General features: G+C 40.1%; 2 protein-coding genes and 1 pseudogene across 3 annotated transcripts; 1 reads left to right on the top strand and 2 right to left on the bottom strand.

Moving 5' to 3' along the window:
- Positions 1-4,584: 4,584 nt before the first annotated feature.
- LOC138044125 (uncharacterized) lies at positions 4,585-10,829 on the top strand. 2 transcript variants are annotated; one of them, XM_068890785.1, is made up of 5 exons: positions 4,587-4,706; positions 6,422-6,566; positions 7,382-7,546; positions 10,443-10,473; positions 10,607-10,829. In XM_068890785.1, the coding sequence occupies exons 1-5, from the start codon at positions 4,655-4,657 to the stop codon at positions 10,613-10,615; spliced, it is 402 nt and encodes a 133-aa protein (XP_068746886.1). In that variant the 5' UTR covers positions 4,587-4,654; the 3' UTR covers positions 10,616-10,829. The 2 variants fall into 2 exon arrangements, with proteins under 2 accessions (XP_068746885.1, XP_068746886.1); XM_068890784.1 differs by lacking the exon at positions 10,443-10,473 and having other exon boundaries at positions 4,585-4,706.
- A 2,927-nt stretch (positions 10,830-13,756) lies between these two features.
- LOC138044124 (RYamide receptor-like) lies at positions 13,757-21,739 on the bottom strand. The gene is made up of 3 exons (XM_068890783.1): positions 21,602-21,739; positions 17,377-17,460; positions 13,757-15,673 (listed from the first exon to the last, which is right to left on the bottom strand). Exons 2-3 carry the CDS (start codon positions 17,396-17,398, stop codon positions 14,493-14,495), a joined length of 1,203 nt encoding a protein of 400 aa, XP_068746884.1. The 5' UTR covers positions 17,399-17,460; positions 21,602-21,739; the 3' UTR covers positions 13,757-14,492.
- A 3,128-nt stretch (positions 21,740-24,867) lies between these two features.
- The window catches only part of LOC138044123 (methionine-R-sulfoxide reductase B1-A-like), an 8,385-nt pseudogene continuing 8,252 nt past the window's right edge, over positions 24,868-25,000 (bottom strand).

Genomic DNA, 25,000 nt, shown 5'->3' with positions numbered 1-25,000 from the left:
CTAGTAACACTGTTGGATTCTCAGGATTCATTGGAGCATGTCTATAGGTTTTTACTACAGTGTGGTAAATTATTTTAATAAAACGGCTTTTCCCAGCACCACCACCTCCAGTTATAAACAAATAAACTGGTTCAACATTTTGTGACTTCAGGCTGTTGAGGTTTTCATTTTATTTCTAGTCCATGAAAGCACCCTGTTGTAAGCTTTGGGTTGCATTTTTTATTATGTAATGATCTACATGTAACTGATCGACGTAATTGGTCATCAGATATTTCTCTTGGCTGTTTATACATTGTTATTGCTGATGGACTGTGATTTCCAGTAGTTTGGGGATTTGCACCAAGCTCTGAGGGTACTTGTTCATTGAACACCTCATTTAGTGATGATTCATCTTAGAATTCTAGTTGAATTTCAGCATTCTTTTGATCATTTATAAGATCATATGAATGTATGACAGTGCCATGCTTGTTTCTTAGCCAATCTAGTGCTTCTGTTACTGGTAAATAGCTGATAGAGATGATGTAGCGTACAGCAAGAGTTGTCTAAACTGTGCAAATGGCAATTAGAGAAAGTTTAGCGGCAAGTCATCAATGTAAAATTCTAAGCAGGTCCTGAAATTTGAAGCATACTTAAGGAACCCATTTCACTGCTGCATTGTTATGGCAAAGTTTCAACCAATCACGCATGGTAAAAGTGAGACCGCAGTACCAAATTCTATAAGGGCTGAATGGAGTTAAACTAAGCATAAGACCCCAAGTACACATTGCGGACCTATTTTTTTAGAACGCATTCATGTCAAGTTTTTATGACCGCGCATTGCACTATCGCACTAACTGACCAATAAGGTGTCATCACGCAGTATGACGTAAAACTAATTTCGTTCGACATCAGGAGAACGCAATTTCTAATCTTGGGTATCCTCTGCATAGAATGAGCTTTAGAAAGTTTTCATTTTTCCTTCGTCTGCTTTTTCAGTGCCATCTTGAATTATGTCATACGTGCATGCGTACCTTTGTTTTAACACGTCATATGCGCAAATGCCGATCGCTTACTTCGTGACTGATTTGCACCGACACGCTGATTTTTGGCGAGGGACATTTTTAGTAGTAATCCTTTGGACAATTTCAGCAAATTCCAGATTTTCGCAAATTTAGTTTTTGTAACGCCCTCACCTTTTTTCTCCAATTTTTAGAAAATTTGGACCGTGACTCCAGTGCGTACCATATGAGAGAGAGATACAATGACTTTTTCGAAGAGCATTAAAGTGATCGAAATCTTACGTTAACTTTAATTGACATTTCTCTCCCTCATTGCCGTACCGAGAGGAAGGTCGGTATCTATAAGCATCGAAGGGCCAACCGCGTCCGAAAGCGTTCGCACAGGCTGAAATTTCCGGGATGACTCGTCTGGTATGACGCTCTGGCGAAATGGTAGAGGAACTGCGTTTTCTCTCTTGTTCAAGCATTCCGTCAGCGCATACGTAAATGTTGTGGCTCTCCGATACGTACCATTCCGAAAAAGATGCTGTTTTTTTACAAGGTATTGACATTTCAGTTGAATCTACAGGCATAATCCTAACGTAAGAACCGTGCGTTTCTGGTCTCTTGGAGACAGAAGTGGTTTACGAGTGAAGTTTCTCTCTGGCCTTTCTGTGAATGAATTCCAAGAACTACCCATACAATTGGAGCAATTTTTGAAAGGTTAAAATGCTACATGCTGTATAACACTGTATTTTTCTGATAGGACTGGGTAGCCCGACACTTACTAAAAAATTTATTAATGGGAATCGGAGGACTTTCCCGTTCGTGGAATGAAACAATTACTTATAATTATTTTTAGGCATGAACGAGGCAACCTGAGAAGCACAAGAGTGTTAATGTCCCTCATCTGAATGACTGAAACCCGGGCGAACTTCCTAATTTTTTAACTTTCATTAAAATTTATAAGAAATTTCGGGCATTCCATAATCATTTTTAAGGTTTCTTGTAACTGGTTTTAAATAATCATCCAGGAAGAAGTAAATGAATAAAATATGTGTATGGTTTTGTGGCCTCAGCGCCAATGAAGTACAAGCACAATCGTCCTATATAAACGCGTTATGGCTTTAAGGCGGTTGTCCCGAAAAAAGCTACGACAAGCGAGATATTTCCAAAAACCTCAAATCCTGACAAAACTAGCCCGAGTTTCCATATGAAAGTTTATTGAGGATGCGTCAGTCATACAATTCTCTACTTTCTCAAAATTGTTGGCGCCAACATATTGTATCATCAACGAATTCAATAAAACCTGGAGTAAACAAAGCCTTTATCACCTTATTTCTAGAAAAGATTTAAGTATTGTTAAAATATACATTTGTGTTCCTTAGAGGAAGATTGACCGTCCTTCCTGTTCACTGATGACAAAAAAAAAAAAAAGCAGGACAATTTTTTATTTATCAAGCAATATCACCAGATCACCTGGAAGAAGAGGAAGAGAAGTGGGAATTAGTGGAATCAAGACATACCGGACGACCAGCACATAGGAGAAGTCGAGGAAAAGAACCGCTACCAATGCCTTGGAATTTTGCAGTTGGACCAGACTCTCAACACCAAAATGAAAGGCAATATAACATGGGAGTATACCACAAGAGTTAATCTTGTTAGTGGCATCAATACTTAGGCTGTATGTGTAGTACGCTACAATGCAGGTACAGTGTATTGTGTATTGGACAGTGGAAGAGGTGGTCAGTATGGATAGAAAATTAGAAAGATCTTGGCAATGGAGGGCTGCATACACACCAGACGTAATCTGGCGAGACTGTATTTGGCAAGGAAGGAAGAGGGAGTGCGCACCACCTGCACCCTCACCCTAGATCCGCCCCTTATACAGCTGTGGGTATATGCAGAAAGTATATGGGATAGAGTGCACCGACAAGTGGTATGACCATCAACCCTTGCCACTTGCAGAGCATGGACAAGTGAGGATAACTTGGGACAGGAGTTTCTGCACTGACGAGAAGCTGGAGCACAGATATTTCTGTAGTGCTCAAAGACACACAGGAGAGGGCAGTGATCGACAGAGCCGTACGAGCAGAACGGAACATCATTACTACTGATTAGTAGAAGGTGGAAAGGTATACGTATCATGCATGACCTACAATCTCGGACAAAACCTGTTGAGACAAACGAACATTTTGGGTACTCCAACAAGTTATCCACATGTACCCCTTGCAACCTGCCCTTTCCCCTCCCCCCCAACCTCAATGTTGATTTATCTTGGCCACAAATATACTGTAGAACATATGACGATACTCAGCAACATTGACTGAGGGGGGGAGGGGAGTGGAAGGGGAGAGTAAGTAGGGATGTTTAAAAATGACGGCGAAGTTATGTTACTGTCTCAACAGTTTTGTCCGAGATTGTAGCTTTCGAAATTAAAAAAATTCTACAGAGCCCCGAAAGTGGTACCGATACCCATCGTGATTGATGGGTGAACTTGGAACTATCTCGAAAAATTCAAAGACCTGGTATAGAAGGTGATATCTACTTGACATCTTTGGAAGCGCACAGTTGTCAGCCATCCTAGGCACTGCTCACATATTGCGGAAAGCGTTGTGTTAATAAGATGCGGGAAGCTGCTGAGACATGATTGAGAAGATCCAGAACAACATCAGAGAACTGGAAAGAATTACAGAATAATGATAATAATAATTATGATGGTGATGATGATAATGCTGATGATAATTTTTGTTATTTATAATCTGGTCATGATAACTCTTACCTAAAATAGGGCTGGATCAGTTCAGTCCTATCTCAGCCTTAGAAGGAGGAAGATGCACACTGAGTTCAGCCCAGGGGTTAAGGCGCTTGCCTCGAGAACCGGAGATCCCTGGTTCAAGATCCATTCTGAGCTCTCTTTCAATTTGATCCTGGCAGTCCTTCGTTCATCTTCTCTCCTGTACTTGTACTAAATAGCCGGCTAGTTTGCTTCCAATCAGTTGGGATTCTTAACATTTGCTATTGCTCTAGTTTCATTGGCCCTAAAAATAAAAAAACCCATACTGAGAGTTAGAATGGTTTTCAATTGAGTGTCGAAAGTAATTAGCAAATTGCTATGGTTTTGCATTACTTCACTCAGTGATTGGTTCAAAGTTCTCGCGCCACTTTTTCAACCAATGAGAAGTGATACCGAAACCAATCATGGCTCACTCGTGAACATTTTCCCGCGCTTTATGTCGGTCACGTGTAATTACTTCGAGTTTTGATTGGTTTACTGGATTGTCTCCATCCTTTTTGATTGGCCAAAGAAATTACTTTGGTTTTGGTTTTACGACCCTCGATTGAAACGGCTCGCTCTCAGTAATGTTGATGTTGGAGTATGAGAGACTCGGGAAAGACCTGTGACGAGCGCCTTGTTGCATGTAAACAATAAGGAGGCTAAATTGCCTTTTTAATGTATTTTTTAAAAAGTTTTCCACACTAAAATCAAACATGTGATTGCTTCCTGTTTTCCCACGGTAAACTTCATGTTTTGTTTGTTTTTCCTGGCTTTTTTGTTCAGCGTTTAGCTCTCTTATAAATTTCGTACACCCGGCGTTTCTTAGTTACATAGGTCAAAGTCGGGTTAAAAGAAGCATCACTTATAAGGGCCACTTCGAGGAAAAGTAACTCTGAAAATGATCTTTCAAATATTTTTGCTGACTTCTGTTGGACGTTCTTTTGCCCAAAGTAAGTTAATTTATAACATGAGATTTCCAATATCTTCAGAGTTTTTGAGGAGGACAGGACTTATGAGCTAAGACGAGGTTTAGTGTAAAAAAGGTGTAGTTTCCTAGAAAATTACATTCAAATGCAGGGATAATCTTCATGCACAAAATACAGACTTATTTCATGCAAAAAGGGCACAACGGTATCTTCTGGTTAAATAATTCGTTGGAGGAGAGCAATGACGGCAGCTGACGGCTTAAATTGACTTATCCATTCTGAATATAGTGTTTTTGATAAATTGCCCAATGAACAATTCGAACAACTGAATCCAAGTGTAAAGATGGAATACGTCAAACATACACAAGGCTCATAAGAAACAAGGGCTGACAGAAGAGTTGTTATCTTACAGGGGTGGTCAATGAGAAAAACAAATTAGTTGACGCAGTCAACCACTGCCTTAAACCGTTTTAGATTTCTACGTGCGACACGAAGTGTATTTGATATGGAAGATTAGTCGGAAATCTTCATGCAGTCAAAAGCGTTCAGCTGGTTTTCAATGTCTTGGCCATAAGTTAAAAATATTTTTAAGGGATAGTCGTTGTGAATTTACAGAATTCTCTCCAGTATCTGTCATGGCTACTCTATACCGTTCAGGAAAAATCTTCAAACATAGTATTACAATAATTGCTTACTGAGCAAACAATTTGTAGTGACAATACCGAGGAAGCAATTACTTTTAGACAAAAAAGGACAGAACAAAGCGATTTTGTTACTTTACAGTCATTGATAAAGTTCTTGCAGGAAAAAAAGGGGGAAGGGTCCGATTTTGTTCTTATCTATTTATTTTAATTATACACGTGAGAGATTTTGAAAAAAAAGTCGCTGGACTGCCATCGATTGTTCATCCAGCTGTGCACTTTGAACGCAAAACGGGAATATTAACACTCTGAGAGTTGATCTCAGAAGAAGTCAGTCTTGTTCAATCAAACTATCCGGGAAACTTGTTCGGGGAATACCCGAGTCAGCATGAAAAAGAGTGAATCTTTGTTGTTCTCAGTTTAATTTTCTCATGGCAAAAAATAACCGAGATTTGTTGTTAAGTCTGTTATTTGTAGTCTATTCGGTTAGGCTTTCAGTAAGTTGAATACTTCACATATGGTAATTTAACTCTGACGAAATATGTGACATTCAATTTGAGGAAACAATGAGTGGGTTAGCTAGCGTCTATGAGAGTTCATGGCAAAAAATAACCGAGATTTGTTTTCTGGATAAAAAGTCTGTTATTTGTGGTCTATTCGGTTAGGCTTTCAGTAAGTTGAATACTTCACATATGGTAATTTAACTCTGACGAAATATTTGACATTCAATTTGAGGAAAAAATGAGTGGGTTAGCTAGCGTCTATGAGAGTTCAATTGAATGCTCATTCATTGTTAAGAGATGATATGTTCATTCACCGTTCAATTAATTCGCCTCGCTCTGTTTAGTTTTTGAATATTTTTAGACCGCTTATAAGTTAAACTTAAGATCCTTCATCACTTCTGGCTCTCGGTTATTTTAGCAGATAATATGCAAGTCTTTACAACATCTGATCCAAAGGTTGAATCGATATAGGACACACTGCTATTGCGTTTAGGTTTAGGGTTCATTGTTTTGTTGATACTATTGTATGTTCATTTTGTGTCCCTTGTTTTGTAAACAATTATTGAGAGTCCTGAGCCAAATTAGTTGCTTATAGATACATCTGCTGGAGGCTGGAAACAAATAAGCACAATTCCAGTCTGCGTGACACCAAGGGATAATGGGTACGGTAACATGATGTACTATCAAGAGAGTAAGCTGGTTGCAGCTTTAAAATTAAAATTCCATTCTGGACAAATCAGGTAAGCAAGCTGGGATAATGTATGTCTGTAATATTTAGTGTATTTTGCATAATGTATTATTGTATCATAATTTATGTACTTTGGCCTAATTATATCACAAAAGGTACACACGATAAAGACGGTAGTGAGTTTGCCTAAATTGCTTATGCCTATGCTTGCGTCACTAATAAGAATCAGGCTTTAAAAAATCAACCTCGTCCCCAGGGTCCTCTCTCTTACTCCATCGAGAAAGTACCTTGATGCGGCTGCTCACAAGCCTATGAGCACAAATGAATTGCGCACGGAGGGTAGGTCCTTGACTTAATTTTGTTCACAGTACTCAGATCCATCTAGGGGACGGCGAAACAAATTGTTTTTCTTTCCCAGATGACGCCCACGTTCTCTTAAGGGCCACAGTCAGAAGTTCCTGGGTTCTAACTCTATCCCCTAAATCCAAAAATAGCAAAAAGAGGGGGCGTGGAGGGCGAAAGGAATTGCTGCGAGAGGGTATTCCTCCCCCCTCCCCCCTCAACTCAGCAACGAGATATGACGTTAGCGGAGACGCTTGCTTGAAATAAGAAAAGCTCTGTGACTATTCTCTCAAAATAAAGCCACTTACCACTTAATGCACTAAATTGTCAGAAGTACGGTTGATTGCAAAAACCTCTTTTGAGCTGCGGTTTTAAAATACAATTAAAAGGGAGGACTGTGGTCTCCCCCCCCCCCCACCCCCCTCCTCCTCCCAGGATAGTTTCTAAACGATTTCTCTCAATTTTGCTATTGCTTTTTCTGCACCAATATAATCTTTTCGCACTCTTCGGTTCTTTGACACACAGATGCTCTGACAATGAGGCATACAATAGCAAATGGGGATGCGGTGATTCTCGAACGTATCCCCTCAATATCATTGTTACTGATGAATCCAATCACGTGATCTTTCCACTTCCACAATACATCAAGGCGAATGGAATGTGGTACTACTTGCCTTTGGTTGACCCAATGTAAGTAATAAAAGTTACACCATTCTTATCAAGGCTCGTTCCCACGGCCTCTTTGTCGATGAGGACAACGGCAATGGAGACATTGGGAATGAGCCGTGCATACTGATTTGAACCCGTTTTGGGACTCTTTTGAAAATGTTTTGCTGTTCAAAAGACAGAGATATGATAATAATCTTTGTTAGGTCGGTAATCCAGCGAGTTCTATTTACAAAAAATATCCGGAAATTTCGGCGGAAATTTCCATCGGGTGAAAAACGTGTTCCATTTAACTCAGGTCCGTTCGCCGCCCAGTGATTGCGATTTTACGCGCCAAAATTTAAAAATATGGCCGTGAATAGCCTGGAAGTGGTAAGACCTTTTAAAAGTTGTAAATGGAACACACATTTCCATCGGACAGTTTCCAACGGGAAAACAGGACTACCTTTTCAGAAGTTTCGTTTATTCCGGAAATTTTCCAGTGGAACGAATCAAAAGCGTGTGTTCCGTTTACATCCCAACCGGAATTTCCGGAATTTCTTGGTAAATGGAAAACGCCCTTTATCAACATAATGTTGTTATTGCATGTGTTGGAGACTCGCAGAAAAGTCCGAGTCTCCAATGGATGCAAGTACAACATTGTGTTTATTTAATTCTCACAACGATGAAATTATATATGAAATGGATCATATACAGGGGCGTAGCGTCCATATAAGCACGTACGCCCGTGCGTACAGCTCAAAACTGGGAATTCTTATTCCATGAAGGCATTAATCTTTTAAAGTCATTATAAAATCGGGCCAAGTTTTTTTAAATTTCGAATTAAACTGGTGTCTCTTTGTGAGAGTATTTCCAGAATCTTTTCATTAACCCATACATGCCTGGCCAAACGGATCCATCATCATTCAACATTGCTGGACCTCACTGTCGTTCTACAATTTTCAACAGCGTGGCCAAATGAATGCAACCTGTTGGATCCAGCATTTTGGACTCAAGGGTCTGGAACCAGAATCTACCCAGAATCCTTAAAAAACAAACTCTGGCCATGTTGGCGTTTTCAAGTTTCTTTTAAAGTTATCAATAGAGCCACTCTCTCTGATGATAGCAAGAGGATGGCTGTTCCAGAATCTGGGAACTGCATTAGAAAAAGCGCGGTTTCCAAAGGTCTTGCACCAATGCAGGTGTGAGGAACCGTTGAGAAGACCCAGGGCTTCACTGCAGAGAGAGTAGCGTCCCGGGGTCTTGACTTGTGTAGATACATTGGCACCATGCCCCAGAAGGGCTATCTGTTCGAAGGGAGATTGCTCAAGCTTTCGTCGCTCAAATATTCAAGACTTTGCTCGTTCAACATTCTGCAGCTTGAACTGACGTGGCAACGCACGAAACACATTCAACGAATAAACCATCACCATGGATACCGATAGCCGCAGCGCTCGCGCACGTGCAACATTGTTGAATGTGATGACCACACACACCTTAGAACAAAAGAAACGTTGGATGATGTTGAACACGATGTTTCATGAAAATCAAACTTCGTTCAAGAACTTCCAACATCTTGCAACATAGTGGCCAAACGAGTGCAACAATGTTGGATGATGTTGCACTAACATGTCGGACCCGTTTGGCTAGGCCGACAAGAAACGTAACAGTGGACGAAAGCAAAAAAATACCGTACCCTTCGAGGCCCCCACACAGTGTCAGTCTTATCACCATTCCACCAGTTCCCGGTTATTTTTTAAGGAAATGTTATAAAATTTTCTCGCAACGATGGGTTACCATATTTTCTTAACTATGGTGCTCCGCGCGCGCGCACCTTGGGCGCGAGCGGAGCTCTGCTATGATGATGATGATGTTATAGAGTGTTTCCACGTGACGGCACGGCGGCCATGTTAGTGGCCCTAAACAAAGGAACGGCGGCTACGTTGGTGTACCCAACTAATCCTTCGGGAATTGAGCTCTATTATCATGCAAACTTTTTCTTTTGTTTCGGTGGAAAACGTCAGTAAAAACACTCTATAACAGAGTTTGCGACGACTTCCTCTTGGCTTGTACTGTAAACTCCCTGTTTGTGTTGTAGCTTGCTGCAGAGACAGATAGGTAAAATAATCAACTAACTACTGCATTTTCTTTCGCATTTATTTATTAAAATGTTCTTCGAAAATAGTCGGAAATGACATTTTCGAGACCCTAAACATGAAAATTGTCTTGGGGAGCGTGCCCCTAGACGCCTCTAGTTTGGAGCGCCTTTGGCGCTCGAAACATTCTTCGAGTGCGTACACCTTCAGAATCTCACGCTACGCCCCTGATATATCAACTGCGAGGATCATAGCTTCACTTGATTAATTCTTACACTCGCTCACTTGGAGTATATATCACCCTTCTCAAAATGCGTTAAAAAAGTAAAGGTGTTGTATGGTTACTCCTTCCAAATGCCCGGTCTGGCTGGTCCCTTCTGTCAAATGGAGACCTTCCTATGTCAGTCATCACTCCCATCAGTGCCAAAAAGTCAATAAGTTTGTCAGGGTGGTCCTACATCTATCTGTTCATTACAAAGTTTTGTTTCGTTTTCTCACACAAAGATTTGTCACGGTGGTTAAATTAAGTTTGCCTTTATAACTCGCTTGATAAAACCAAGTTTTTGTATCAACCCAACCGAAGCAGCACTACATGTACAGTTCCTTTGTCAAGTGCACATTCAAGACTTCATTGATAAAAGTGAAACTATGACACCTTCTAGTTCGAGCATGAAATACGGTTATTCAGGTGAAAATGTAACCATTACAGTTTTGATTTACTTAGTGTATCTAATAGAACCGACCTTATCTCGTCTGTTCCCATTAACCGCCTGAATTGTTAACTGACACTTGATTGTAACGTAAAAATCGAGTTGTTTACAACGGTCATGTTTCGACTTTTTCAGAGCTGAAATCGTCGGGGGAATGCTTGACCTGGTTCGTGACTGTTAATCGTTCAGTCGGTTATTCAGCTAGAAAGGAAGTGTCAATTCAGGCAGTGAGTCCGTAAGTCGGTCATTGAAAGTCAACTTGTCAGTCACCAAGGTTATGTCTATATTTAAATTTTCAGATATTCTGATGAACTTGTCTTCGCCGACTTCGCCCACCCACTGTACCTTAAAGAATTCGATCGTTTGCGATTTTGGTACGGCGAAGACTTAAGCAAGACTGACTACATGGACAATCAGGGACGAGTTTGCTTCCACGTTCTTGCTCGATTTATGTAACAAGTGTGACAGCATTTAGTTTCTTCGATTGATCAGTTATTAAATATTTTGGAAGCTTGTTTGGAATCTGCCTAAGCAATGCATGATATTTAGCCAACTTAAATTGCGTACGTAAAGTAATGTGAAGATCAGAAAGGTTAAATCTTTATACTCACTGACCAGGAAGGTTGCGAAAATGCAAGAATGTGGGTTGCATTGAAAAAGCAAATATTTGAATTCATTTTAAATGTCCAATTATATCTTCATTTTCTGTCAATAATTGTGAAGGACCGGGCGAGACAGTATATATAGTACTGTAGTAGCTGATCATTGCTAGAGAGAAATTCGGACCTGAAGAAAATCTCCTGGATAACATGCACTGGATTTCGAGGCGAGCGAGCGCTTTCGAAGCTGGTGAATAACGTTTGCAAGCGCGCCATTCCGCGTTACTTTCGAGACGTTCTTAAGGATAGAGACTACTAGTTCAAAGGTATTTTTAAGCGCTTTATGGATATGCGGGAAATGCAGATCTTAACAAGACTAGTGTTGTCCAAATCCAAAAAGAAAATTGGGAGAAACGCGCATTTTTCAAAGATAATTACTCAACAGTGTATGGCGGCTTTTCCAAATTGAAGCTTAATAATATCTCAAAAATGCACGGTTACCCCCAATTTTCTTTTTGGTTACCAAGAGCACTTACTTAGTTCTACTTTCTCCGCATAGTTTTAAGCCGCGCAAAAATATCCCTGTATTAGTAAGCATCACCCATAGAAAACCCGAGTTTCTTGAGATGCGCAGATGACTGAACTTTAAGAAATTAGCCCAAACAAGCAAAAGAAGCTTCGAAGGGCCTGTTCGCAAGCTAAGGCTTCGGTTGCTTCTATTTCATCTTTAGCACTACGTTTACAAAGTGAAACCTATATTTACTGTTTCCCTTTAATCTGCAGCTATAACTTAAGAGGAGGCCACACTGATCGTAGATTTACTTTGGATTTGCTTGAGAGATTGTGACATTTTGTCTTTGGGAAACCTAGCCTGCGAGCATGCTCACTAAATTATTTTCGCAGGCGAAGCCAGCGATAGCGAGCCAGCTTCGCAGGTGAGAGGAATGGAGCGGCGAACAAAAACACTTTTCTCCGCCCCATTCCTCTCACCGGCGAATCCTATGCTGGAAGGCAATGGGGACCCGAAATATTTCCAAACGGTTCTCAACCATGTAATGTTTTGCCTATGGTTGATTTTTCCGGCTACTCATGCCGAATACCTGAGAGATAGCTGGTTTTGTAAACTTAATTAAGAGAAGGCGCGGTCAAGTGGTTCGGCCGTTGGATTTACGCGCTTTTACCTCTACAGGCTGGAATCAGGACAACTTCATGTCTCCTGGAGGTGGGGAATCTTTCTTATCCAGGTCCTGTTTCATTTGAAATTGTTTCTTTCAGATCATTTTTGTGCAGTGCCTTCGATGAACTACCTTGGTAACTTAATGCGCTTCGACTATAATTTTTTTTTTCGCCAATTAATGATATTAATTTCAATTTTCAGTACAAATGACGCCATGTTGATTTTTAAGCCAGGTATTGTTAGCTCCAGCCCGCTTTTGTATGTTTCTTTTGTGTCAACCCCCCGACCAAATCTACACTACATTATTTTCTTCTATTATCATAACTTTTTTCCAGGATAATCATTTGACGCTAAAAAGATAAAAAGAAAAACAAATGAAAACGGCCTGAATGGCCGGATTTAATTGATTGAATTTCCATTGTAAATTCGCAACTTTTTTAGGCAATAAGAAGCAAACACTAATTACTGCTTCAAACTTGGATTGGTTCATTGCGCTGCTTCCATTGATCAGACTATGAATTTGCGTTGATTTAGGTTTTACGTCACTTGCTCAAGACCCTCTATACTCGGCTAAAAAAGATGTCGGCGACAGATTTTAAAACAAAATTAGTTGAAAATTAAACCTTAGCAGCAGTAATGATCCTCTATAGTACACCTATGTCGAGAAACCCAAGTAATTAGGGGTAAGTCCAATTTGGACTTCCAACATGAATTGTCCCTTTAAAAGGAACCTCCACTAAAACAACAAAATAACTTCAAACCACAGAACATAATGTTAACAATTAAAATTTGTTCAAACTTTTTCCTATAAAAGCGTTTGTATCCGCAGAAACATGAATTTCAAAAACGCTTGTTTTGGCTTTCAAAATTCCCGGTCGCCGCCATCTTGAATAATTGTGACGTGTCGTGGTTTCCCTGTTGTTCTGACACAAAGAGCGATTGTTCTGGAACAACAGGGAAACCACGACACGTCACAATTATTCAAGATGGCAGCGCCCGGGATATTTCAAAGCCAAAACAAGCGTTTTCGAAATTCATTAATGAATATAAATGCTTTCATTGGAAAAAAATTGAACAATTTTAATTGTAGACACGATGTTTTGTGGTTTAAAGTTAATTTTTTGTCTCAGTGGAGGTTTTCTTTAAGGCAATTAAAAATAGAAATACGACTTGCCTTGCTATGTATTTCCAATAAAATTTCCCACACTGTTGTAACATGTCAAGGAGATGATAAAAATGTAGTAAAAAAGGGGGTCACCGCGCTCGTTTCCATGTTACGACGCTGACGAATACGACTATTTGAAAAACTTATTTGAATGCCTTTGTGAGTACTTAACACTCCAAAATAGATTTAACTTTAGTGTGGGCTGTCCGACTTGTAATGGCTCCTTCTGTGCAATTTTATGAAATTGCCAAAAAACTGGTCATAATTTTTTGCTGATCTTTCCATTACCCCATGAAGGCACCATTCTCAGCAAATATATGAAATTAAAAATAGGGGTCACCGTACTCGCTCAGGAGAAAATAGCCATTCCTTGACGAATTAGGCTTGGCGTCAATGAAAATCCTCCATTTTATCAATGAGCCCGCGTTACTGCCCGCGCCAATGACGCAAGAAAGTATGCCGAGTATGGTTACGCAATGCAAAACTAGGGAATTTCCCACGTTTTTCTAACAATACAGTATGGTGTCCTCGATCCACGACTTTTCCGAACGTGATGTTATATTTCCTTTTTAACTAAAATACGACCTAAAACAAATCTGTCTGATGATTTATTGGTTATTCCTCTTTCACATGACGAAATGTCGGCTTTCCTGCTATCGGTGATTGTGAGGAATTCAAATTTGTTGACAGGTGTATTTATATAATATAATATATATGTCTCTACTTTTGCGGCTCCGTAAAGTACATTGTCATGTTTACTTGGCTTGTGCAAAGATAAAACGCAACGGGAACACGTGTCTTTTTGCATAAGAGATTTACAGATAAACTTATTTCTGCCGTTGGGAACGAATTTGCTGCAGAGTTGTAAACTTTTCTTTTATCGATTCTTGAAAAATACCAACAATTTTCGCATAGAGGTCCTTGGTCAAAGGCTTATACTACCTATGACCCCAGAGAACTTAAATATCGCAAAGCAGACAAAGAAAACCTTAGATAAATGGAAAAGATCTTTGCTTTTTCTGAATATTTTAAAAATTATCTTCGTCATACATATTTACGAACGGGTCGTCAGGGCGGCCATCTTGGTGTTCCCAGACAATGGAATGGGGGCCATGTTGATGTACCCAACTAATTCCCCGGGAATTGAACTCTATTATCATGCAAACGTTTCCTTTTGTTTCGATGAAAAAACGAGGGTTACCGATCACGTGAGGAAAACATGAGTGCACACTTTCATTTAGCAGTCACATCATTGGGAAGTCGTCTTGTTTTATCTCCGCCGTCTTTTTTACTCCTAGGAGATTTACCTGCCGCATACGATGATTGTCCTCCGTAGTATCCGATCTTGACAGGTCATACTCTCGTCTCCTTCCAACTCGGGATGGGTCCTTCTCTAGGCTCGTTGCTTGGACCGCGGGGGTTTTCGACATTGTATTACTGAACTGGGACCTTAAAAAGTTCCCAGCCGGGCTGAAACAACTTTTGACAAGCTCTAGAAAGGCACGGCGAAACTTCGTGTTCAGTGCGATATACAAGTAGGGGTTAATGGCTGAGTTGGCGTGAGAAACACCATACGCAAATAAAAACCAAAACAGCGGAATTTTGTCGTATGTTTCTTTATCAAAAAACGTGAAGAAATGCATCAGATGCGAAGGGAGCCAGCACAATGCAAAAACAATAACGATGACCATAAGCATCTTGATGGTTCGTCGCTTGCTGAGCTCGGCATTTCTGCGGTTTGCAGCAGTGGGATTGCCAGGAATTTGTCGAAACCACAGCTTGAAAGAGATGAGGCTGTAGAAGGTGGCAACGATGCACAGCGGAGCTGCATAGAGGAAAATGAAGATGAACAAAAATAATGCGCGCGTAGCTTTGGCAGTGTTGGCAGAAGGTTCCCCCATGAAGCAATAGTAATTGTCGTTCGGTTCTTGAAGAGAGTTGAAAAAATATAGATAGGGAGACGTGGACAGGACAGACAGAACCCAGATAATAGTGGTCGTCTTCGTGATCTTTGGAATTACCCTTGAACGCTTGAAAGGGAACACCACAGCAAAAAAGCGGTCCAAAGCGATCACGACAAGCGTTAAAACGGAAGCCGCGACGGACAAGGCGATGGAGAAGTGTAAAAGTTTACACGTAATCATACCCAGAATGCCACCGAACCAGCGGGTTTTCACATACATGAATACGACCGAGTAAGGCATGACGCTGAACGTCATGATGAGATCTGCGACGGCCATGTTGGCGATTAAACGGTTCGTAATCGATCTCATGTAAGGTCTCGATGCCACGACGCACACGGTCATAGTGTTTCCGCTCAAAGAGAGCAAGAACATCAAGGAATAAGTAAGGATTAGGATAACTTGATGCGTTGTCGATGGAGAGTGGGATAAGGAATACAGCAGATCAGTGGAGTTTGTGGAATCTGAAAAAGAGAAATATATTTAACAAATAGATTCCATGTTGCCGTGCGTCTGTTCAGTAATAGATCACAGATGGCGTTAAAACATGATGTGGTAAGAGCAAAAACATGGCACAAAAGGCGATCGCCGAGTGTGTCACTGATGTTCTTACCACATTTTGAACAGACGCACGGCAACATGGAATCTATTTGTTTTATATAATAAATAACCAAACTTTATTCGCGTAAAAGCCGATGGTGACGTCAATCGTGCGTCTGTCCTCTAATAGATCATAGGCAAGAACCAATCAAAATGTGAGAATAACTTTGCCTTGGTTATTCTATAAAGTAATCATGATATGAGTTACGTTATTAATTTGAATCGCAGTGTTTTATTTTCCCCTTTCCAAAACGTTTTTTGACAGCGGTGGCTATAGGGAAGATACCAGTTTACAAACATTACTTTTGTTATTCAAATTTGTCAACCACAGGAGCAAAGGACCTTTTGTTTCGACAGTCAGAGAGGCTCTGGTTGGCACATTAATGACAATAGGTGACGTCAACGATATCTTCCCTATAAGCAAATTTCAGCCAAAGGTTTACGTATGCTTCCGATGGAAAAATAAACGAAAAGAATAGAGCACTGACTGCTTAGAAAATGCGTTCATTTCGGAAAATTGCGTGCAGCATGCAAAAAATGTTGAAAATAGTTTTAAATCAAGAACGGCTTCACTTCGCTTGTTTGTAGTTTTAAAATGAGTGGTGCAGATTACCGAGTAAGAGTAAATGAGTACCGGCAAACATCAGAGGAGCAAACAAAGATGCCAAGATTTAGGTTGGAAAGTCCACGACCATGCAACAATCTTTTGTTTTGCGCTCATACACTATGCATGAATTACGTAACCAACATGTTTCTATTGGTTAGTTCCTCAGCACGGAGTAAACAACTATTGTGTTTTGTGAACAGTCAAGGCCAAAATTAAAACAAAAACCTACAACAAAGAAATTTGTCGGGTTTCGCAACCATTCCCCTCCATCAACTATGATTTTGACGACCCTTTTTAACGACACCTGCTCGAAAAGTCTTTTTGTTTTTTTCGATAACCCTTCCTTAAGAAAACTGGTTTATGACTCATTTTGACTGAGATTCTCCAAAAGCGTAATTGTAATAAAGAGAAGGCTTACAAAAAAAAAAAAAAATGTAAATTAACAATATAGACGGCGTAGCCGCTTTCATGCACGTTTATTTTCAATAAATAAGAGTGTTTACTCCATGATTGATATCTATTTTTCGATATAAATTTAAGCTTATTCAGATTTTTGTCTATTTAATTTATCAAATATGTTCAGGTCTTGATCCCTACGAGACATGCAAAAAACAAAATGTGTTGTCTTCCATGGAAATGGTTCTTGAAAAAAATGTACTTAAAACAAGAGGACCATAAGAACGTCATAAGAGGAAATTACAAACTAGATGAAGAGTAATAATAAATGATTCACAAATGGTCTCTCAGCTTCGTCGTTGACAGCACTCAAGGCTCAGTCACGTCATCTTTACATTACAAATTTCAGCCAATTTGTATGTGGACCAAGATTTCGATGAAATCGGTTTCGACAAAATCGATGAAACCTGGATAGCACATGAAACACAATCATGTGCAAACGTTAACTGTAGTTTCAGCTTTGAGACAGATACAAAACAACACATGAACAAATATTAGTCTCACCGTTTGCTATGGACATGTTCATTCCGGAGCGGCTTGGAGGTATGCTTCTTCGCAAAGTGCAGATATTCTTGAAAATGAAAACCTCTGAGACCAAAACAGAAATATGATAATTCTAACTAATTGTTTTTGTAAATTCTAAGATACAGGTGATAACATATAAATGCTCATTTGCGTTTGACAGGCGCCCATTGGTCAACTTCTAGCACTTAGTCTTTGGAACCTAATCCAACCGTTGTAACTCAAATACGTTGATTAATTTTGTGTGGACAAATGACTGAGAAAGAGACAGCCGTGGTTTCTTTTTCCTTTTTGTGCAAATTTTTGCACAGGTTTAATTTCGTAAAAGTCACTGTGTGGGCGTCAGAGAAAGTGTAAGATAATTGTAATGGATCTGTACACGGCAAATATTATATATCAGATCAGTTTCATGTCGGTTTATAATTCTCTGAGAGATAGACCCCCAATTCTCGGTTTTCACATGACGTCACGATCGCCATGTTGGTGCCCTAAACAAAGAAAAGGCGGCCATGTTGGTGCCCCGACCAAATCCTCCGGGAATTTAACTCTATTATTATGCAAACGCTTCCTTTTGTTTTCGTTGAAAAACATGGCTGTTGATCACGTGAGTGAAAACCACCAATTGGGGGTTTTCATTTGACGTCACGGCGGCCATGTTGGAATACAGAACAATGCAGTGACATGTCTTTTGGGAATTTGACTCTATTATTATGCAAAACGTGTGGGGCCATTTTCTATTGTTTTGTACACCAACATGGCCGTGTGATCACGTGGATGCAAACCAAGAATACCGGGGCCTCTCCCATACTCTTCACGAACAGTGTGTGGTATCCTTAATTAAGCTACCACATGTAGTGTTGCATGATTAACCTGGAGGAAGGCCCACGGTTTATAGTCCTTATCCGAGAAGACTTGAAAGTCTAACCACTTGCAGATGAAATTACAAAGGCAGCACTTTCTCCTCAGTTATTTTTTATAGGTCTGATTGTAGGTCCTTCCGAGGTTCAAAGTGAAACCCAGATCTCCAGCACGACCGTCAGCCTCAACCAACTTCATGAGTCCGACGTCCGGTCGTCGACAGTGTATTCTGGCAATTTCTCAAGTCTAACCATTTGCAGATGAAATTACTGAAGGTAGCAATTTCTCCTCAGTTATTTTCATGCTTCATACTCCACATGTGAACCACATACAAAGTCTAATCAGTGTTGGCGGGGCGTTGCTTTGGGCGTGCTTCGTTTGCTGGGACACAAAAAATACTTTCTCTGTTTGGGATCTTTTTGCCTGAGCCCTGATGGGCTAGAAATACCAAATATAGAAGAAACGATCTTTATCTCCCAGCAAAGGTGAGGGCACACCCGCCATCTACAGGAAACTACGAATAGCGAGATGGAAGGGAAAAATGATCTTGACTTTCTTGAATCAGGAAGTGAAAGCAGCCCTACGCCTAGCTTGTGCACATAATGAAAGATCTAGAAAAATTCCCGGATGGCAGGAATGCCTCAACTACAACATGGGAAATCACTAACTAAGCATGTCACACTCAGCATAAATCCATACATTAAAAACTGATTTCCAGCATTTTCATTGGCTCACCGGACACAGGCTATCAGTTCATATACCTGCTGTACCTAATATGTTTAAGGAACGCGTCAGCAATAAAGCGAGCTGAAAACATTTTTGCAGCTCTGCCGAGAAATAAATGGCCGACAAAAGCCTTTTTGGACCGGAATTGACCGAGGCAGAAATCGATGCTTTAGTGGAAAAGTTGTTGATCCTGAAGTTTTAAATAAAACAATTATTCTACTTGTGCTACATATAAAATGATTATAACCAACGCGATCGGCGTTAAGCGCCTCGTTGGTTATCTATCACTTCATATCCAGCGCGCCCTCGTAGAATAATTGTTTATAGTTATTTCCTCCGGGCAATAAATTTCCTTTAATTAATGACCCTGAGTGTCGATCCGACCGGGGTTTACATTGAACCCGCGATCTCCCGCAAGACAGTCCTCAACCAACTGAGTCACCGGTCGTCGACAGTGTGTTCTGGCAATTTCTCATGTGTGAACGGCAATGATTATACGCAACATTTTGCTAGAAACAATCTAATTTTTTGTCAATTCAAGCAAAGTGATTAATAGGCTTGTTTTATAAACGTCACCAAGGGTTAACTTTAGTTAAATCACCCGTTGTAAAGATTAAATGAGCTTGCATTATGAAAGCGCGCGGACAAAAATGTCTCCAGTGAAAATCTTTAGCTGTATTGAACGATTCGGCGGTCGAGGGGCCTGGGGCCCGTTTATTCTTCCCTTTGCTTGTTTTAAAAAGCTGGTTTTTCTGTTTTCAAGATATCAAAAAGGAAAATGTTTGTGAAGTTTTTGACTTAAACTCTCTTCGTTCTTGCGCTACAGAAGGCATTGTTACACCTAAAAGGCCCGAATAGTTCGGGCCCTTTCGAGAAACGAGCTCTTGTTGAGAATCTCTTTACTGCGCCTTTCAATAACATGCGGACTCTTAAATTCAAAGGTCAACCGACAAATGCGTTTTTCGCTACCGTCAATCAAATGTTCGGCGGCTCCTCCGAGCTTCCGACTACGGTCGAGTGCGTAATAATCAAATCACATCGTTAAGCCCACTTCAGTCAACAAAGTCGGAAGCTTGGAGGAGCCGTCGAACATTTGATTGACGGTAGCGAAAAACGCATTTGTCGGTTAACCTTTGAATTTAAGAGTCCGCATATTATTGAAAGGCGCAATAAATGTTTGTATCATTAGCAATCCATTTCACCATCACATGAACAGAAAACTCAAAATGATAAAATTCATTTTTATCCTCCCCTTATAGCCTTAGGGGTCTCAGTTACGTTTCACCATGCAATCAACTGCAGGGACTCAAAATTTACGATTGTTTAAACCATATCCGGATGTTGTCAAATTCAAGTTAAATGCCGCCGAGTTGAAAAGAAATGATCATTAATGGAAAAAAGATTGTTTTGGGGATGTTATAGGTAGCTTATGTTTCTTTCAGCAACAACAGAGGTATATATGTTGTAGGTCAAATCCGTTCTCAGGTTGAATTCGTTTTTTACCAGGTTAAATTGGTGACCCTCGTTTTATCTGTAAGTTGATCGTGCACTCTACCTATAGTTTAAAGCAGCTATCAACCTCCCCAAAACGGATACAAAAGACCTATACCTTCCCTCAAACTCTGTCTTATGTATCTCAACACATCTTCTTAAAATGTTTCGTATCATCTTGTCGGTTTATTCATACACTTATCCATTCCGTCTACGTTACATCATACTAAGGGGACAAAGAACTGTACGATGCAGTCTGCGCCTGCTTGAAATTGACCCTTTGATATTTTACTGATACGTACACTAAAATACTACAATAAAAGCAAGGTGACACACGCTAACACCAACCCCGTTGGCCAACACATCACGCATGCGCACAACCATTTCACCCGGTTGTGGACCGGTTGTGCGCATGCGGTTGTGCGCATGCGTGATGAGTTGGCCACACAGATTTGGTGTCAGCGTGTGTCACCTTGCTTTTATTGTTGTTACTAAAAAAACTCAATTTTAGCACAATTTGTAAAGAGGAAAACACTAAGTAAAAAATTATCATCTACAAATTTTATGAAGGTAGCCCAGTCCAGTCTTTCAAGTCTTTCAAACACTGAAGACTTTTAACCAACCCTGTGAACAAGTAAGCGAGGCGCAATGTATATTCCGTGTACATGTATCACGCTGAAACTGCAAACAAAAGGTGATTCTCTAAACATGCATTGCCAATCTCGAAATCTCGGCTATGAAAAATGTGGAAGAAACATTCTGAGCCAAAACGTTTGGAGATATAATTTTCAAACGGAGTCAGTTTCTGCGCAATATGTCTTAAAGAAAATCGAAGTGAATTCTAACTGAACACCCACGTACACTGGTCACAATTAATCAATGAAGAAGCTTTGTAGTGGATGGCTGTATAACGTTGTTTTGTTCTTTTGTTCCTGTTCCTCTCTTTTTTTTGAGGGAGGGGGAATCGTTTTCACATCAAATCAAAGTTCCGATATTTTAGAAAAAATCCCTACCCCGACTACACGGTTGTCCAACTCATTTTTCATTTATAAGCATTGTATTTTCACTGTGCTTTTAAACTCAGAAATCACTAAAGATGGAACAAAGAAGAAAATGTCACGATTTACTTTACCTTAAATTTGGTTGTCTTGTGTTGGGAAACGTCTTCTGCGAGCCAGCTTTGCATCAAATTTAGCTGCCAGCCCCTTACCGCAGTTTAAATATGACATAGGGATTTAAGGCAATTATACTGAGCTTGACAAAAGTAATTCATTAAAATGTACCATCGGTTTCAAATTTCCTGTCAAAATCTATTTGCTTTTTCTTTATTCCTCGCATGTAATCAAACTGAACTTCCGCTAAAAGAATATATTAGTCCAAAATGCACGAATCAACTTTATAATTATCCCTTGAAAGGCTCTGGCCTGTCTTTGGAGGTGCTAGTTTAAAACAAAGTCGTCTTAACTTTAAATTTTCAAACAATAAACTGCAGACTGAAAAATTAGACTCACGGAGTCCATTTTATTGCCCTCTGCATTAGATCTCCAAGAAAACAATGGTTATTTTTTGGCCTTTTTCCTATGAATCGTGTTTTTATTGTTCATAGCGAAAGGCCATTTGAAAAGTAATTTAAAGGAATTATGAAATTTAAATGGACAAAACGAGACCTCAAGGTTATCGCTCGTGTCAATATAATTTCTTTTCGTCGCGGGAGGCAAATTTAGCAAAGATTTGAATCTGAAAATGTCGGAAAACTGGTTCTCATCTTCTCGCCGTCGAAATTAAAGGAAATTAATTGGGTGCCTCAGTGTTAACCAGAACGTAAAAGATCCCGTTTTTTTCCGAATTAAATTAAAGCTTTGATCAATCCAGTGGCTTTCGGATCACTTGTAAGTGTTACAAAGACAACGGGTCAATAATTATGGCGTACCGGAATCAAGATATTGAGAATAATGGAAAGGTTGAGCCAGATTAGAATGAATGTACTTGAGAGAAAAAATATTGTTCCTAACAGATTCAAACACTTTTTTATTCCCCTACTTTGGCTTGTTTTAATTTCCCGTGAATTCCAAGGTGTAGAATTTTCAGTTGTTTGAATGCTTACTGGATCTTCGTTGAAGGCCGACGATCGACTGAGACGGAGCGCCCTCGTTACAGGGGCGTATGCCACCCTAGCCGTTGCGAATAATGTATAGTGTATAATGTATAGTGTCGATGTGGATCGGAGTAAAACTTGAAAAAAACTGGTTTTATTACACTGTGAATTAAACCGTGAGTCTGAGAAATACAAGTTGTGCGCTGAAGTTTGGAGCCTTTATTTTTTCAATTAGCCCTTGGTGTTCGTTCGAACGAAGGTTACCGGTTGTTTAAGGTTTTGTCGACCACTCTTCATACACTAGAACAATTATTATCTGCGGAGTAAGTATTTTGAACGTTGCGCAACACATATTTCCAAGTTTTGAGAAAGAGATGTGGGTGGAAAACTGGAAATAAAATCAATATTATGTTGCATTGTTTCGGTATCGCTGAACCCGATAAGATGTTACCCCACCTACTCGATTGTGCAATCAGTACAATCGTAAGTTTCAGGAAAAGGCAGGATTGCTTTAAGTGAAAGGACCGGCACGAATCTTTGGTGACGTCTTTGTTTACATCGCGAAGTAAAATTTACTTTTCAAATATCGTCACTGGGAAGAGCATTGTTTACTTTTCAGAAAGGGAACAGAATATAATTACCTTCTAATGAACGGCATTCCAACGTCAAAGATTTTTTGAGAATTTGGAATGGCTAGACAGCGTGCGAACAGACCAACTTGTTAGAGGTATTGAAAGAGTGGGCGGGGCCGCCAGCGCGAAAAGGGGGCAATGGCGCTCCGCTGCCAAATTTATTAGGGAGTTTAAGATCTACGACGCGACGGCAACGAAAACGTCACAAATTTTGCATAATTAATGAGCAAAAACACGCTCTGCACGTGCATTTTTAGTTTTTGTACATTTCTTTCACGTTTTCGGCAAATCTACGACGTGAAATGACCAATTCTCAAGTTTTACGGAGAACGTGAACAAAAGGCAGCGAATTTGAATTCAATACCGCACCTCCTAATTCAATTCCTGGAAGGTTACACTAGTTTTTAGAAGATAGACAAGCCGACATAACGACGAAAACGATTAATGAACCTGAACTTGCAATTTTAAATGACGTTTTCGTTACCGCCGCGTCGCAGATCTTAAACTCCCTATTTACTTGCGCGACACCCCAACCACGTGAGCCGACTAACAGGCTAATCACAAGACAAAACAGCCATCCGACTGGCGCTTTGTATCTTGCTTGCATATTTTGCACCTTTATTGCACGTCGTAATCTCTTTTTGTTGGGGTTTTATGAATTGGTTTGTTTTGCCTGCAAAGAGAACCTTTACTGCCCTTAAACGAAACAGAACAGGGCCCAAGTAAAAAAAAGGAAAAGTGATTTCACTACTGTGCCCGGTGCAGAGGGAAAATTATTCTTTTTATCAACCAGCAGTGTCACAGAAACTAAATTTCACTTTTTGGTTACCGAAACTAAAGCCCTCGGTTTTAATCCAAACTTAAAGAAGTAATGTGCTCGAGCGCTCATTTTGTTATCTTCATCTTTAAAGTGAGCAAACAGCGGATAACGAATTCAATTGCTTGCCAACCCCAGCGCGTACAAAAAGCACGTCCCACCATTAATGATTTTAATGTACGCTGGCGTTATTGATAACGACAACAAATCTAATCTAAGACTAAAATTGGGGTAAGAACACGGTATCGATTCATGGGATTGCAGGTGATAAAGGTTTCTTTAGAGGAGCAGGGTTGGCGAAGTGGTGAGACCGTCGTGCTTGCATGGCTGAATTTGTCGGTTCTCTTCTCTGCTCCGAGAGGTTTTTCTCCGGTTACACTGGTTTTTCCCTCTCCTCAAAAACCAACATTTGAGTTGACTTCAATGTACAGTGTCCCTCGAGTTAGTGCCCCAACGCTAGAACACTTAACACTTGAATAAAGTTAATTATTGTTATAAACCGTGCGCCTTTCTACAGGACGAAAATGTCTATACTCCTTCCAATTGTAGCCTTTACTAGGAAGATACAAAAATTTGGTTTCATCAACGGAGTTGACACTATAAATTGGCCACCGTACAGAGATTCTAAAATCTGACGTTTCGAGCGTTTCCAGCGTTAGCCCTTCGCTCTCACAAAGGGCTAACACTCGAAACGTCAGCTTTTAGAATCTCTGTACGATGGCCAATTTACATTATCAACTCCATTGATAAAACCAAATTTTTTTATACTACTTCCCCACCGACGCAACACCGCAGTTTCTTTAGAAACTACCCCCATCATTTACCAGGAAGACATTGTATGTGATGCAAGTATACACGGGGGATAACATTTCTGTAATTATTCAGTAACTGAGCCCATTCATGTGTAAATTGATACTTACAGAAGCCAAGTTTATTAGCATTTTGCTTGATATTACATTGGTGTGTAATAGTTCATCGATATCTAGA

Source organism: Montipora capricornis, chromosome 3, assembly GCF_036669925.1.
Source record: "Montipora capricornis isolate CH-2021 chromosome 3, ASM3666992v2, whole genome shotgun sequence".
Classification (NCBI taxonomy): Eukaryota; Metazoa; Cnidaria; class Anthozoa; order Scleractinia; family Acroporidae; genus Montipora; species Montipora capricornis.
The sequence above is the reverse complement of the archived record's forward strand: the minus strand, read 5'-3'. Positions and strand labels throughout refer to the sequence as shown.

Excerpts from the sequence above, each read along its gene's own strand:
- LOC138044125 (XM_068890784.1), top strand. The coding sequence starts at position 4,655 with ATGATCTTTCAAATATTTTTGCTGACTTCTGTTGGACGTTCTTTTGCC. Across the intron at positions 4,707-6,421 it reads TGGACGTTCTTTTGCCCAAA|ATACATCTGCTGGAGGCTGG; the intron begins GTAAGTTAATTT and ends AGTTGCTTATAG. Across the intron at positions 6,567-7,381 it reads TTCCATTCTGGACAAATCAG|ATGCTCTGACAATGAGGCAT; the intron begins GTAAGCAAGCTG and ends TTTGACACACAG.
- LOC138044124 (XM_068890783.1), bottom strand. The coding sequence starts at position 17,398 with ATGAACATGTCCATAGCAAACG. Across the intron at positions 15,674-17,376 it reads GAACATGTCCATAGCAAACG|ATTCCACAAACTCCACTGAT; the intron begins GTGAGACTAATA and ends TCTCTTTTTCAG.